The 16,804-nt window shown below is 34.6% G+C and overlaps 1 protein-coding gene across 4 annotated transcripts in view; it reads right to left on the reverse strand.

Moving 5' to 3' along the window:
• The window catches only part of RYR3 (ryanodine receptor 3), a 189,206-nt gene that overhangs the window by 87,679 nt on the left and 84,723 nt on the right, over positions 1 to 16,804 (reverse strand). For all 4 annotated transcript variants that reach the window (XM_042883222.1, XM_042883045.1, XM_042883138.1 and 1 more), the window contains exons 32-39: positions 16,308 to 16,473; positions 15,318 to 15,404; positions 14,724 to 14,950; positions 13,002 to 13,803; positions 12,335 to 12,535; positions 11,715 to 11,817; positions 6,861 to 6,998; positions 1,668 to 1,941 (exon numbers count right to left, since the gene is read on the reverse strand). In XM_042883222.1, coding sequence (XP_042739156.1) covers positions 1,668 to 1,941; positions 6,861 to 6,998; positions 11,715 to 11,817; positions 12,335 to 12,535; positions 13,002 to 13,803; positions 14,724 to 14,950; positions 15,318 to 15,404; positions 16,308 to 16,473 — 1,998 coding nt within the window. The remainder of the gene's footprint in view (positions 1 to 1,667; positions 1,942 to 6,860; positions 6,999 to 11,714; positions 11,818 to 12,334; positions 12,536 to 13,001; positions 13,804 to 14,723; positions 14,951 to 15,317; positions 15,405 to 16,307; positions 16,474 to 16,804) is intronic.

The following is a 16,804-nucleotide window of genomic DNA, read 5'->3' on the forward strand; positions in this document are numbered from 1 at the left end:
TTTAAATTCTCAGATTTCAGTATAAACCAAAAACATCTGAAAAATAATTAACATTGAACTATGCTGTCATTCCTCTATCACAAATTCTATATAATAACAATCTAAACTTTTTTATTATTTGAAAATGGCATTTGTTTCCTCTTTTCCTCTCCATCTTTAAATTCCTCTTACCGCCTGTTCTGTTTAAAGAAAAAATATATTGTTATGATCTAAGTGGAAAAGAATATATTCTGTTATGCTGTAAGTAGAGAACGGGGATCAATAAATCCAAATCTAATCTTGCCTCTGCAGAAGCACTGCTTAATTCATTTTCTCAGGTCATAAAGCAGAAGATACTAAAGAGACTTATTTTTCAAGGATATCAGTTACACATCTTTCATCAACATTTCCAAAATTAAGACTGAGAGAAGTAGTAAAATGAAATAAGAGTTCTCCTAAATAGGAATATTTTAACAACTGCATTCTGCCCACTCTCCTACAACATATTCTGGAATTCTCTATTTTTGGTCAATAATCCAGAACACTATTTATGTGTTTTCATGGGAATACAAAATGCAAAGAACAAAAAATCATGCGTATTTTAAATGAACACCGATAACTGGTAAAGGAAACAGAATTATATTACCTCTGGGAAGGGGGCTACAGACATGCCCAGTTTAGATTAAAGTTATCCTCAATCCCGTTAGAAATCTCAGTAATTTTACAAACTCAGCAACAGGGACAAATTAGGTAATGATGTCATATACTAATTAATAAGCTGTTTCTATGAATTGCCCAATTCAACTGAAGAGACTATTGTTTTCAATTTTTACAAAAAAGAACCCTGCAATTTCTGCAGCAAAATAGTAAGAGCAATGCCAGTTCTTTACAACTGTTATAAAGGAGATAAACTGTTCAATGTTCCTGATGAAAGACAAAGAAGTGTAGTTCTTAGATAATCTTACAACATTTTCTTTTTAAATACTCTATTTTAATTTTAGGCAATTCATTTTCTGTGAATTTATTTATTTATTTACTTCCAACATTGAGTGTTCCAATCTTCACATAAGAGCAGTAATAGGCATACACAAAACTACTTACTTCAGAAGAATAGTTTCATAACAAGAATGGAGAAAAATATTTTCATACCACAGCAGGGATTACATAAAGGTAAAGTCTTACTATTCTAAAGTTATAAAAGATAAAATAAGTAGTCTTTTGCATTCAAATACTTTGACTTACAATTGATACAATTCTAACCAGCTTGAAACATTTCAGATCACAATGCTTTGCTGCTTCTGCCTAGCTGCTTGTAAAAACTCACCACTTATGAGGATAGCAACAAGTCTATTCACTCATACATGAAAAAATAATGTGAGCTTTAATTTAGTATGATATTGACACCAATGAAGACATAAGTCATCTGTTTACTCTAGATCTGCTAAAACATGTTTGTCTACCAAACATCAACAAAAAAATACTCACTGGGCTTCACTGTTGCAAAAACAGTCCAGTTTTTTAGGTGAGCAGATACTTTGGTTCACAGAAAAAAAAAAGCCATACTAAAAAATTCTGATACACATCAGTATTTCAGTACAGCAACAATTTTCATCCAGGATCTAAAGTAGATGGATTTACCAGTATAATAGAAAGCATTATTCAAAAATAAAATGATGTTAATTGCATACCCTAATCCATTAATCATTAGCAGTTCCTCTTCTTTTCCCATTCTTACACTGAGAAGCGAGCGAATCTGGCCCAGTGCAGCAAGCAGATTAATGGTATCCTTCACAGAAGCATCACTAATAGTGTATGCTTTCCTCAGAGCTTGAAGTAGCTCACCAATGCTATCATATTGCCTACGCAGGAGAGTGTACATAATCCGAACCAATTCTGGATCTTGAATCTGATCTTCCTGGGACCAGCGCACCATAGTCTGAGATATGAGTTGCTTCAGTGTAGCTGAAATAATAAAATACAAAAAATATTACCAGTTGTTACAAACACAAAAATTCAAAAGCATACATTGCAGTAAAGTATCAGGTAACAATAGACAATAAGAAAGTTATAGGAAAGCAAAAGGATATTAGCAGAATAGAATTTTCAACAGGAAAAATAACATTGGCTCTTTCATAGTAAGTCTGATGCTTCTGAGAGATGGAAAATAAGAAACTTAAACACAGTGTCCAAGTTAACACATCACTGTTAACAATGAAAAGTTCTTGGCTTATCTTGACCCTAGACATCATCCTGGTAAGTGCTAAATTATTTTTTTTTTTAAATTTCATTTATGTATTAATATTTATAAAACAGCTTTAATTGCAGAGCTTCTTCTATCGCAAACTTTCTCATTAGGAATGACTCTTACGTTCTTTTACAGTGGCAAAGAAACATATTTTTGATGAACATCAGTCTAGGTTTGGAATACAAAGACTGATCAAGAAATTCTCAGTAAAGAATTAATTGTCTGACAAGTGTGCTTCCAGCTATCCTAGAAATATTCATGAAAGTGGGCTCAGCCAGATAATTAACTCTGCCGGAAGAATACGTCTGTTCTAAGTTTACAGAACTGACAGAAAAAAAAGAGAATGAGACAGCCTCCTCCCCCTCCACCCCTCCCAGGGCCAAGATAAGATGCCTTATGAAGCTTTTGGGATTCATGCATCTAATGAATGCTTAGCTATTTTGTTGCTCAAACAAGGGATCTCCACTGTCTTCAAAATATGACAACCTACCTGGAAACATCTCAGAATTGTATGATGATGCATATGCACTAACAGGAGATGCAAACTGACTTAAGAGAGGGAATTTTAACTGTATTTCCCAACTATTTTGAGAAAGTCACTATCACTTCAGAATGTATTTTCTAAAAATTTGTACTGTTTTGAAGCACACAACCCATATTGCTTGGAGCAGTTCTATGTTGGATACATTTCCCATAGAATGGCAGTGAATACAATCTTTCTAAGCCCTGAGTTTAAGAACTTTACCTGAAAACTAAAAGCGTGTTCCCATCCTTATAAAAAGTATGCATTGTTTATGCTAAGTGGAAGAGGATATCTTTACAATCACTATTTTTTCTCTCTTACAATTTACTCAATGATGTATTAATAGAAAACAATCATTAGTTCCCTGATTTTGTTACAAAAACAGGCTGTAACTCTGTGGGAGACAGATTCTAGTAAGGCAGCTCTATTCGTAAGGGCAGTTTGTGAATAAAAATATAACAAGCATTTTTTGAAAGCACTACCTTTCTTCAATCAAGACAGTTTCTTCTTTCAGTACTATGTCATATTCTCCTAATTATTGCACCAAAATCTACCCCCATAAAATAACTAATACCCTCCAAGAACTTTGCAATGTAACTTTGAATGTTACTCATTTCAGGTGACATAATAAGTGTAACAATGATTATAAGGAAAAACAATGAAAGCAAGAAATATTTTATTGAAAATAATGTAGCATATGGGAAAAGGAAAATTTATTTGTAGAAAAAAGTTCCTTCCACCTGCCTTGATTAAGAATACTCATACCCTATGCCCATACATGACCAGACGGTCAAGTACAGAGAATTTCAGCCTTAGCAATACATACACACAACTCACACCACTTCTCCATTTATGCATGAAAGTATTGGGGTACTTCATATTATTATTTCTTTTCACTTTCTGAATTCCAAATTTCCTGGTGTGGATAGAGGAAGGAGGGATAGAGGGAGAGAGATGACGGAAGTTCACATGTGGATTACATAATTCAGTTTTCAGTTACTTCATTATAGTTTTCCATCATCCTTTGAGTGTTTTCAATATGCATATGAATGCCCATATGTACACTAATGTTATGCATTATTTTAAGGAGGACTTTCAACCCGAAGAGATTATCTGAAATATCTAGAAATACTGAAGTATCTACAAAAACAGCTTCTGTAGTATCACTTGTCCAATTTGCATTTTTTACTATTCAAGGCCCCAGTATGTATTAAATACATAACCTGTTGTTTCAGAAAGCAAACACCACATTTCCATGGACTTTAAAGACTGAACAGGCAGATCATGTAGCAGATTTTCTGAGTTACAGAACAGCTTTATTGTCAAATCTTGCACAACTCTTTATGGAATAATTGTCTGAAATGAAATTAATGGTCCAGAGTACGTACAAAGATCTGCTGTCAAATTGCAAGTAGAAAAGAAGCAACTTCTGGCATTGTTAATTGAAAGACCAACCTCAAGTCATTTGCATAGTTCTGCACATGATATTTGCTGGATATTATAGAAACTTAGAGCTGGTAAAAAAAAAAAAAGAACAACTTAATTGAAAAAGGCAAGGAGCAAGCTCAGCAAAAATTTGCATTCTAGTGAAAGAACTCATTACTCACGATATGTAGTCATTGCTAAGGAAAACACTGGGAACAAGTAAATATATGAGAAGAAAACCAAAGTAGACATAGAGATTCATACCATGTATAAAATTCAGAGGCAAAGTATAGAAGTGAAAAATCAAATGACCTGCTCAAAGCAGCTTAGAAAAACACTTAAACAGTTGAGAGGAACAGTAAAATAACTATCTTGCCAATTGAAGAATAGGGCATAAGCATGTACGTAAAAATGAATACAGTTCAGAATAATAAGTCTGTGATTCCAAGGGTTTCAGAATCTTTCTGTGAATGCATGTATGTGTCTGCATGCACATATACCCTGGGATGTGGGAAGGAATACATACACTTCAGTTTTTTCCCTGCCAGCAACAGAACCAACCATGGTAAAGAATTTATTAGGAGGAACTAGAGACAAAAGAAAAATGTATTTTCAAAATGGAACATAAAATATTGCAAAGATGAAATAATGACAAACTGCCATTCTACTAAAGCAAACAGAACTTGAGATAAATTTAGCATGTAGGGTATTCCTATCTGCAACCTGGGGAGAAAAAAAAAAAAAAAAAAAGCTCCGTTTTGCTCCCAAGCAGCAAGGAAGTGGAAGTAGCTCCTGTAACAAATGCTAGCAGAAAGTTATCCCAACTATTTTCTTATTTCAGTGCTTCCTTTAATTAAAAGCAATGCATCTTTGAGACACTAGTCGTATATGCAATAGGCTACTTTCTGTTTTTAATCAACTGCATGCAGTTATCAGTCCTTTAGTTAATACCAATCATTATTCCTCAAATTTGTTAACCAACTAAATAACATTCTTCCAAACATTCTGAAGAGTATCAGTTACTATGATGTTTTTTTTTTTATTATTTTTTTTTTTTTTTAACTATTATGAACACGCTCTGAAAATCCAGCATTTTAGAGAACCAAAAATGGTTTGCAAACACATGCTCAGGTCTAGCTGGGATGGAATTAATGTTCCACACTGTTTATACAGTGCTGGGCTCTTTACTTGTGGCTTGAACAGTGTTGCTATTGCACCAGTGTTTTGGGTATGTCTGAGTTGTGCTGGCACAATGTTAAAAGGCTGCATCTCCAACTCCTCACAAAAAGGCCAATAAGTTGGAGGTGAGCAAGATTTGTGGACAGAACAGAAAAAGCTAGGGAAGCAGATCTAAAGTGACATTTCATACTCTATCAATTCATGCTCAGCAATATCTGATTCAGCTACAACTTCTTTTTTTCTTTCCACAGGAACTAACTTGAATTCAAGAGTAAAAACATTCAACTTTTGAACTTTGAATAAATTTTTTTAATAAAGCATATAAAACATATGCATATGTTACGAATTGATCAATGCTCGTCAACCTTCACAGTGCTTTGCAGCATGTAGTGTGAAGGCTTTTTAAAAAGAAATTTCATTAACCTATCTGCTTTGGTGCCATTCAACAGATCTGAAACTGTCTGGCCTACAGGTGGAAGTTCATAAATATATTTACGTATCTGAAGGGAGGATGTAAATCAGATGGAGCCAGGATCTTCTGAGTGGTACTCAGTGAGAGAACAAGAGGCACAAACTAAAATACAAGAGGATCTGTCTGAACGTCAGGAAGCATTTTTACTCTGACAGTAAGATAGCACAAACATAGATGGTCCAGAATGTTAACAGAGTCTCCAACTTAGGAGACATCCATAATGATGATATCTAGACAGAATTTTGCCTAGGTCCTCAACTTTAGAAACACACATACAAGGGCTGCTCTGAAATTAATGCCTCCTATTTTATTGTTTTGGCCCATTATGGAAATGGATGTTGATGGTGTAGCAGGAGAAGTTGAACATTCCCACCAATATTCCATCACATTTTGTTGCTGTGCATCAGATGACAGTGGATGGTCAGTCTGACTAAGTGGCATCTGACATGGAAGTGCATATCAAACAAAGGTATATTGTTCAATTCCTCCAACTTCAATCTTGCAATCTTATTCTAACAGTTGTCTCAGTGCTACCTTAATTATACGTCTTAAGGTAGTACAATCTGGTATAGCTTTATCTTCTTTACAGAAGGCTACAAATTCTATGCTACCTATTTTTTGAGACTGCATAGAAGAAATACCTATTCCGTATCAATTGGTCAGAACTCAAAACAGAAATGAAACCTCACATGTTAAAAGCTAGCCCTTTAAAAAACAAAATAGCAACTGGAAAAGAATCTTGTCGCACATATCTTGGCACTGAGTAGTAGACAGCTTCTTATGGAAGAACAGAAATTTGAAATAGAATTAGGCTGTAAAGAAGGAAGGTTTTGGATTTCAAAAAAACCCCACAAACCTGTAAATGGAAACGTCAAATTCAGAATTCTTGAGTCAAGTTCACTGTGCCCCCTTTCTTTATTATAATACGCAGATTTTCATTTTCAAACAAACAAACAAACAAAAGAACAAAAAAACCCAAAAACATAACACTTCCAACACTTGCATCACAGAAGTACGGATACAGAAATAAAACTTACTAGGTGATTTATCTTCTTCTTCCCTGGGCTCTATTTTTTCCGGTTTTGGTGGACCTTTGATTTTGTATATTAAAGAACGAAGCTTGCCAGTCAAGGAGGAATCGTCCTCTTCCTCTTCCTCCTCTTCTAGTGGAATACCTTAGCAGATAATAAAAATAATAAGAAAAAATTCTTAACATTTGAAGATGAACACTTTTAATATTTCAAAAATACAAAGTATCTACTGGGCAACTCTTTAATCAGCAAGTTTCATATAGGGAAAAAAAAAAAAGCATTAAGGCCAGCAACTTTAAGATGTTGACTGCAGCACCACCTCTCAGAAATAAATTACATTTATTTCAGTACACACATTTCTTACATCCAGATTTGTATTTTTTAAAGAGGTGGTATCTTTTTGACTACTGTGTTATGTCAATCAGTTTTGACTCAGATTCATGTTTGAGTAAATATGTGACTCATTATTTCATAATATATAATGTAAGCTAAAGAAACATATGACTATATCCCACAATACAGTACAACTTTCGAGATATTTAGCAGCCATAAATAAACTTATTAGCTGACATTAAAACTGTTAAAGAGAAGATGTTTGGAGATGTTGTACTAGCAATAAAAAAAATATATATATATACAATAAAATGTATTTGAAGGGATATCGTTTTTCAGGTAGTTCACTACAGTTAACTTCACTGCTTCAAAACCAAAGTATTTTCAAATCTTTCACACCTCTTAGTGATGATCAGGTACCACATGTCACAGTCACAAGCACAGAACACCTAAGCATGTTTTCTTCAGACCAGAGCTAACTGAGCAGTGATGAAATTTAAGTTTTTGCTGTTTGGCTGTTGGTCAAAGTGAATGTGGTTCTTAGGACTGAGAAAATGAAAAGACTTTCATATAGAACATTAGAATCATAGAATCACAAGGTTGGAAACGACCTGTAAGATCATCTAGTCCAACCGTCTCCTCATCACCATTGCCACCACAAGCACTGACCCATATCTCACAGCTCCTCATCCAGGTGCCTCTTGAACACTGCCAGGGACAGCAAATCCACCACCTCCCTGGGCAGCCATTCCAGTGCCTGACTACTCTCTGAGAGAAATAGTTCTTCCTTATGTGTAATCTAAGCCTCATCTGGTACAATTTGCAGCCATTTCCCTGGGTCCTGTTCGTTGCCTAGCAGAAGAGGCCAAACCCCTCTTCACCAAAGCCTCCCTTCAGGAAGTTGTAGAGTGCAATGAGGTCTCCTCTGAGCCTCCTCTTCTCCAGACTGAACAATCCCAGCTCCCTCAGCCACTCCTCATAAGATTTGTGCTCCAGACCCCTCACCAGTTTTGTTGCCCTTCTCTGGACACATTCCAGGGCCTCAACGTCTTTCCTAAATAAAATGGTACATGCCTGAGAAGGGGGGAAAAAAACTGCAGAGACTGTAATTGATAATACAAAAAGAAACTAAAAAAGAAACTAACAACTGAAATGTGGTATTTGGAGAAAGTATGCAAGTGACAGCTAACAAGGAGAGAATTGAACTAAATGACTAAGTGACTAGAAAGAAAAAAACCAGAGGCAGTCACAGAGAATGAAAGAATTAGAAACCGAAATCTGAGACTACATAAGGGATTTGAGAAATGAGAAAAATGTGAATGGTTTGGCAAAATGAAAAGCTAAGAATGAAAGAAAGATACAGGAAGGAAGAAATAAGTAGAGGAAGTAAGGAGACAGAAGAGAAAGAAGACAAGGGCATTAAGGAAAACAAGAAATTATCTGGTACTGAAAAAAATAACCTAAGGCTTGGAAGCAAAGGAAACTGGCTGGACAACTCTTGAAAATCTGAAACAGATAGACAAGAAGAGACACACTGGGATGATTCATAGATTCATAGAATGGCCTGGGTTGAAAAGGACCTCAAAGATCATTTAGTTTCAATCCTCCCTGCCACGGGCAGGGTTGCCAACCACCAGACCAGGATGCCCAGGGCCAGAGCCACATCCAGCCTGGCCTTGAATGCCTCTAGGGGGGCATCCATAAGCTCCTTAGGCTATCTGTTCTGGTGCATCATCACCCTCTGAGTGAAAATTTTCCTTTAAACATCTAATCTAAATCTCATGTCTTAGTTTAAAACCATTCCCCTTTGTCCTGTCACTATCAACCTATGTAAACAGTCACTAGTCCACCTGTTTATAGGCTCTTTTCAAGTACTAGAAGGCCACAATGAGGTCTCCTCAGAGTCTTCTCTTCTCCAAGCTAAACAAGCCCAGTTCCCCCAACCTTTCTTCATAGGAGAGGTGCTCCAGCCCTCTGATCATCTTGGTGGCCCTCCTCTGGACCTGTTCCTAAAGTCTGCATTCTTCTTGTGCTGGGGGACCCAGGTCTGGATGCAGTACTCCAGGTAGTGCCTCATAAGAGCTGGGTAGAGGGACACGGAGTTAAGACAGTATGAGAGTGGAGAAAGCAGCATCTTATTCACTGTTCCATACCAGACATCGTTTATTCTCCATCTTCTGAGAGCTGCAACCCATTCAGAAACTGACCAGCTAGTTTTGTTTTTTGTTAATCACTTAACTGAAGTGGTAGAAGTCTTTGCACTATAATCCAGTAGTTCTAACCCAGCAAAGGAACTAGCTAAGTGTAAAACTGATATTACACAATACAATCACTCTAAATTTGTTTTGTTTACAACCAAGAAATTGTACACAAAAATTATGATAGAGGATTATTATTTTGCTGGCAACTTTAATCACTCACAATTAAGACATGCGAGGGTTAAGACTGCCTGAGTAACTTTAATCCAGACTATTTGTGTATATTTGCTATGATGAAGCCTTTAATTATTTGATTGCATGCATATTTTTCCATTTAGACTGCAAAGTTTACTTAGTATTAAAAAGCTGTGTAAATATTCCAAGCACAACTCACATTGACTTTTATCTGCAGCTGTGACAGTTCTGTACTGATTTTCAAGACTAAGCCAGGATGCAGATTTATGGAGTATTTCTCCCTATGATAAATCTGCATAAAGTCATGAACATGGTTCTATTTAGGATCCAGAAGATCATTACAGTATTTTAATTGCTGGACTACTTTCTCATCTCCTTCAACATAAAAATTAATAAAGCAGTAAACAAAAGTACACCCCTAAAATACTACCAGCAGCAAGACTTCACAGTAACAAGAAAGATATTTCCAGCTAAGGTGGGATCTCTGTAATCTTCATCCTGGAGTCCTCAGAGAACTCTGTGATGCCAAATATCTTTGAAATCCAGAAACATGCTCAAGTACTAATTGAACAACAAAGACCACATTATCTTTCTTAACAAAAATGGGTAGAATACAGAGTAGTTGAAAGGATATGGACTATTCACTTTAATGCTTGGAAGAAAAATGCTGAAATAAAAGAAACAAAGTTTCTGATAAACACTTAAAAGAAAGGATCAATGACAACCAACACAGGATTTTCAAGAGCAAATCACATTCAACTAACCTAATTTCCAGACATAACATAGTTAGACTTACAGATACAAATCTTAATTTTAATATCATCATACACAATATCCTCACAGAGAATCTGATGAAACACAAACTAAATACTGACCTATGTTATGTTGGGTTCCAGGCTAGCTGAACTAAAGCAATTGTCTTATCATAAATTCACAGCTAGATGGCTGCTGGAGATTTTAACAGCATACCCAGAAATACGATCACAAGCAGAAGCTTAAGCAAGTACAGAATCCTGGGACTCATTATGGCTACTAACATGACAGTAATCATAGTTTATTATTTGTCACTAAGGCAATATAATACCACAAACTGAGTAAAACTGGTTTTAAGGGTAATGAGTAAAGAAAGAACTAACAGACTGTATCAGCAAACATTTAAAAACGACCTCAAGCAAATTGAGGAAGTAGGAGGAAAAACTACTAACATTATCATGCTCTTCCTAGTGAAGAATTTTAGATGCTGTCAACTCACTCTAATGACCCTGTTCTCCTCTTCTTGAAGATTTGTGCCATGAACCATAGGACAATGAAAGGCACTGGAAGAATAACCATAATGCCAAGAAGACAGATATGAAAAAGTCTATCAATTTTAACTGCATGATTATTGGGAATAAGCAGTAATTATTGACTGACTTGATTATAAATGTTAGTGTAATGGTAAATGGAATATCAGTTTCATGATTGCCTTAATTATACTAAGATCTCAATGGACTAATGAAATAGTTTGAGCATCATATATAAAATGAGATTATTGATTATATAATCAATCCAAGTTGCACAGAATATTTTATTTAGTTCACCCCCGTGTATTTTCTAAGGAAATTCAGGTTCAGTCTCTGGGGGAAAAGCAGGTAATTCATACTATAAGCTTCACTCCAATAGTGTCTAATAATGAATATCACATTTACGTATATATCAGGAAACTCAGTTAAAGCAGCACCATCATCCCATGTCTATTATTTTTTACTTAATTTGCCAATGCTAAGTTTCAGAGGCATAATACAATTTCAATTCCTTTTATCTACTTCCACATGTACACATGTCTATATAAATCTTTTAAAGTAACCCAACCTTCTTTTTTGGATTATTTTTGCTATTTCTAATTGAGTCTAAAAGCAATATATTAACAGAAAATAACAGAAAATGTTTAATAGATACTTCACAATGAAACTTGAAACAATGTCACAGGCTTCCTGTATTTTTTAGCAGCATGTAACAAAAGTTTTTCAGGAAAAATCAGCATGTAGACAAAAATATATTTACAAGAAAAAAAAAGAAAAAAAAAAAAAAGAAAAAAGAGGGAGAGAGGAAGCATTTTTATTTTATAACTGATCTGATGCACCTTGTTACTCACCACAGTGAATTAGAAGATCATCATGGAAGTCATACAGTTCATCCCGAATCTCCTCTGGACAGGGACAATCCTCTCCCAATTGAAAATTCAGCAGCATATTAATCTTTAAGGGTATTTAAACATGTTAAATTAAATGTACTGAGCCTAAAACACATTCTACTATATAGTCATAGTTGAATCAGCATAAAACTTAAGAAATTTTTAACACACATTAATGAAAATAGTATAGCAATATTCCTTTGTAATTTTTAGTTATGACTGTCATAAAAATACAGCATATTTAATAAAGTTATTTCCTAAATATAGAAAATAAAAACATTCAACATACTAATGCCAACACGACACTAATTTCAAGTCAGTGCAACATAACTTATCAACTTATCTTCTAGAACTGTCCGAATCATAGTTTCCCAGCATGGGATGATAACGTTCAAATTGTCTATGCTCTTGAGAAACCCAAGAGCTTGATTTCTAGAGTACTAGCATTTTGACATTCAGAATTTTGTGGCATCCTAATAAATTTTATCTGAAACTCAGTGCTGGTTCTCCAGTAGCTCCCATGGCAGTATAGAAGTCAGAACTCTTATCATTACACTAATGTTCACATTCAGTCATATTACCTGTTCTTGTGGAGGAGATCGAAATTCTTTAGTCTTCTTGGCAGTCAAAGCAGCAGACATGTTCAAGGCTTGCATGAGTTCATTATACCTGTACTTCTGATTATATTGCAGTTTTGATACATAGTGGTCTGCAAATGATACAATCGCTTCCACTCTATGTTGTAGCTCACAGTCACAGAAATAATTGAGTAAGTGGCACATCTAGAGTAGAAAAAAATCAGGTAAGTTCAACAGCTTAACATATTCAACTCCAATTGAGGAATAGCTATAGCACATATTATGTATTGAAACAGATGGTTAAAATCAGTTTTTTTTTCCCGTTTTTCCTTTAATAGAGTAACGGTGACAAATGCCTATAGTTTTATTATGCTCATCAGTAACACTGTTGCATTCACACTGTTTCACTTCATGCTCTCAAAACACAAATATTAATCCTCTTTAAAAATACATGTATTAAATAAATATTTGAGTACCTATTCTGAGTATGAGGACAGTGCATAGAAAAAATTGCATAATAATCAAATTTGGTTATTAAGGTGAAGCCATATGGCAGGTTGGAATAAAGACAGCGAAGATTCCAAAATTTTCAAAATGAAGAACAGACAAAGTATTACCTTCCTTTCATCGATAGTAGAGCATATATAATACGTTTATATTAAATGGTCACCTGAAGCTTAACAGATTCTGGTAATCTTGTCTGCAATAAGCCCTTTGTAGGAGCTTTTGTTTCTTTTACTGCCTTTTCTCCAGCTTCTACAGCTTTTTCTTCAACTTGTGTAACTTCTTCCTTCTCTGTCCTCTCTTCTGTTTCTTCCTTGTGATCTCCGAAGACATTGGGATCAATGAGGAGTAACACCTGCTTCACGTCATCATCATCAAAAACTCCCATTATAAGCAATGTTGCTATGAGTTTAAGAACAGGAACAAACTGGAATGCAATATGTCCTCCAACAGGATCTCGTATATGAGAACCGCTACACTGTACCGCCTCTGTCAGCATACTTATCGCTTTGGATTTAAGTGTGTCAAGGGGAATTTCTGGGCTGGATGTCTGATGTTCTTCAGAGGTCACAATAAAGCAAGGAGTAGAAAAGTTGAAGCTTGGTTTGAGACAAGTGCGAAGCCCTACTCCGGGTAAACCGTGCTTCTTTGTTTCATCAGGATATAATTTAATAGTTCGAGTTTCCTCTGTAACTGGAATGATAAATTCATTGTTCATCATGAGTTTGGCTTGCTTGGCATGGTCCAAATGAATACTAATGAGCAAGTCATAGAATCCAGAACGTAGGAGTCCGGGTAAATACTGATTATCTATTGTGTAAAATAACTGAGATATATCTACATGGCTACAAAGTGCATAAGCAACTCTAGTGTTACCTAGAGCACAAACTGAGCTATAAAGTTTTAAAGTGTGGTAGTGAAACTTCATCAAATCTTCTTGTTCGCATAGTTCCAAAATATCAACACATCTGTTATACAAAAAAGAACAGAAAGCTCATCAACTTCATGAATTATTTTTTTAAAGTTTATAATCTGTTCACATTTTAGCCTGTTCTAGTTTAAACCACTACAAATGACACTAACAAACCTTATCATGTGAATCCCATAGCAAATGTGGTAGCATTTCAATGAGATTATTTAAAATTAGCACTGCATGGAAAAGGATGAAAAGATCTATGATAGGGAAGCTTCTTTGGAGTTATAGTAAATCACTTTTTTGTTTTTAAAAGTCACGTATTCAGAATGCTGAAGCTGTAGATGTCTTTTTTCTTTTCCCCCTCAATGAAGCACAATATTAATGTTATTATTATTTGCTCTTTTCTTGAATTTATTTTTATCAATGATAAATAAAATTAACTATTAGTTTACAAAAACAATTTAAATCCATAGCTTTTATACTGACTTTTCTATTTCAGTTTTGTTTATAAATCGATTTATCATTAGTTACAATATTTGATATTTTAATACATCTTTATTACCATCTCTGAAGACAACAAAATATAAGGAAGTCAGGATCTTGTAAATAAGAGCAAAAAAAAATTAATCCCTGTAAATTCAAAGCAGATGGAACAGAAATAGATCACATGGTTTTAACATAAAAAAATCAGCAGAATTGTATTTGCATCTTCTTTACATTTTTCAGTCTTACAATAAATATCTCTGTGTGTTTAAAGGTCTAGAGATTTAAGACAGATTATGCTAAATTTTAAAGGATATCAAGCAGTTATGCTTTCCCTTATTTATGCAAATGTCATCACATGGCATTAACATTGTCTAGCCTCTTTTACCTACTTAAAATTCATAAATACAACTCTATAGAAGACAGGATAACAAATTGTAACCAACCCTAGTTTTAATGTCCTCCAACTCCAGTTCCTTGGAAATGTACCTGTTTTCCTCTGGGATATGAAGTGCCATCATCTGCAGAGGTTCCAAACACTGCACAACCCAGCCATGACGTTCACTAACGCGCTCTGTTTCTACTTTTAGAAAGCTGTTAGGCATCCTACTCCATAAAACAGGTGTAATTGTTTGCACATCAAGGCGAGGGGGACACTGAGGAACAGGATTTCTTTCCTCACTTTTAAAAATTGCTGCTGATAGAGGCATGGTATTCTGAAACAAAGAGTATTAGAATTATTTTTGTAACATTTAATTATGAATAAGCTTATAATATCAAAATGTAAAGTAATTTATTAATAGCAAAGAACTCACAGACATACGAGTTATCAAAACAAAACTATTTTAAAAACTATCGATACTGTGCTCTCCCCAAATGGCTCCAGTTTATTGTGACAAATACAGATTTAACATAAGAACAACTACCTTCATGAATGTATTAAGATTATAGAATTAACTTGTTTACACTTTAATCAAATGAAAAGTCTTGTCAAAAATTCAATCTTCCTAAACAAATTCAATTCAGCAGGAATTTCTGTGGAAATAGATTTTAAAGAGCATCTTTAAAGAAAATAGTTAATACCTTTAATTTACCAAGTTCAAACTGAATTAAGTTAGTGCTCGTAGGCTGTACAAAAGCTGCAGGAAAAAGTTTTGTGTTTGGTTCAACCTAGAAAAAAATGAGATTAAAAAATAAGAACGGTAACAATAATCTTCTACCCAGATATGCTATTAAATAAATACTGTAGAGCTTATATTTTAATATCAAATAATTGCAGACACTGTATTGAAGTGACAGTCAGTGTCTACCTGCAATTTATCTCTAATACAGTAAACGTTTGGCTGAGTTACCTTTACAGACCCAACAAACTTACAGGCAGGCATTGCCTTGTTCGATAACAGGCTTATAACATGAGCTTTTCTAAGATAATGCATTGATTTATTTAAATTATAACCAAATTCAACACAAGCATTCTAAAATGGCTCTTAAAAATCCAACTGCTTTACAGCTAATTACTACACTCTCGGAAGTGTACCCACAGTACAGACTGAGGACAGAATACAGCTTTTTGGAACACTATACATCTATACATCTATTTTTTGGAACACTATACATCTTCTAGCGTTCTTCCACATTTTATGCTGGACAAAATATTTCATTATAAATAAAGGTCGTAGGCAAATTTTGAATGAAGACAGAATCAGAAGGAGATAACAGGAGGGTAAGAGTGCATCTTTTTATAAAGATGGCACAAGACATAATGCCATACTAAAAATCAATGAATTACTGCATTTTAAAAGATCTCAAAAATTATTTGATTTTCAGGTTCAGCATTTGTATCCAGTCTTAAAGATCACAGTGTATTACACTGAATCACAGTGCTGCAGATTTAAAATGTCTGATTGCTGGATATCTTTGTTTTGAGAATCTTAATTTCATCACTGCACACTACATGAAAAATATTGTAACATGACTAGTGCTCACTTGGATTTCTAAACAAGAAAAAGAAATCTTTAGAATAGCATCAAAATTATCAACTTAGTAGATAACTTCCTGAAAATTTGATAATACCTGATAACAAGAGCCAAGCTCTTTTCCATTGGCAGTGAATGACAACATTCCAGTAGCCAGATCAACAAAGCATCCAATTTCTAAATCAACATTACTGCGACCTGATCTCTGAGAACTAGCAGTTATATCTCCTCCCCAAACCATATAGCAATTACTGCGCTTCACACTGCAGGAACAAGAAAAAAAAGACAACAAATCACAATTCACTCTGAACTTGACAGTAATCATGAAGATGTACTTTTCAGTGAAGTAACAGAGATACTTAAAGGTGCTTGTGCTACTACTAGCCTTATTTTCTAATTACTATTATCAATCTTTTTATTGTAAGCATCTTGGGTAAGGTATCATATCAGACTAACAAAGTGCATTTTCCTTCCCTTTTCCAAAATAACGGAAATTATCATGCTCCTCTTTTCTTAGGTAAAATACAGTAGAAGTAAGAGTTCAATCCATAACAATAAAATGTGAATGTTAGAAGAAAAAAAAAATATCCCAAA

The sequence above is a fragment of the Lagopus leucura genome, unplaced genomic scaffold (genome assembly GCF_019238085.1).
Source record: "Lagopus leucura isolate 7727_CA_CO unplaced genomic scaffold, USGS_WTPT01 Super-Scaffold_1, whole genome shotgun sequence".
Lineage (NCBI taxonomy): Eukaryota > Metazoa > Chordata > Aves > Galliformes > Phasianidae > Lagopus > Lagopus leucura.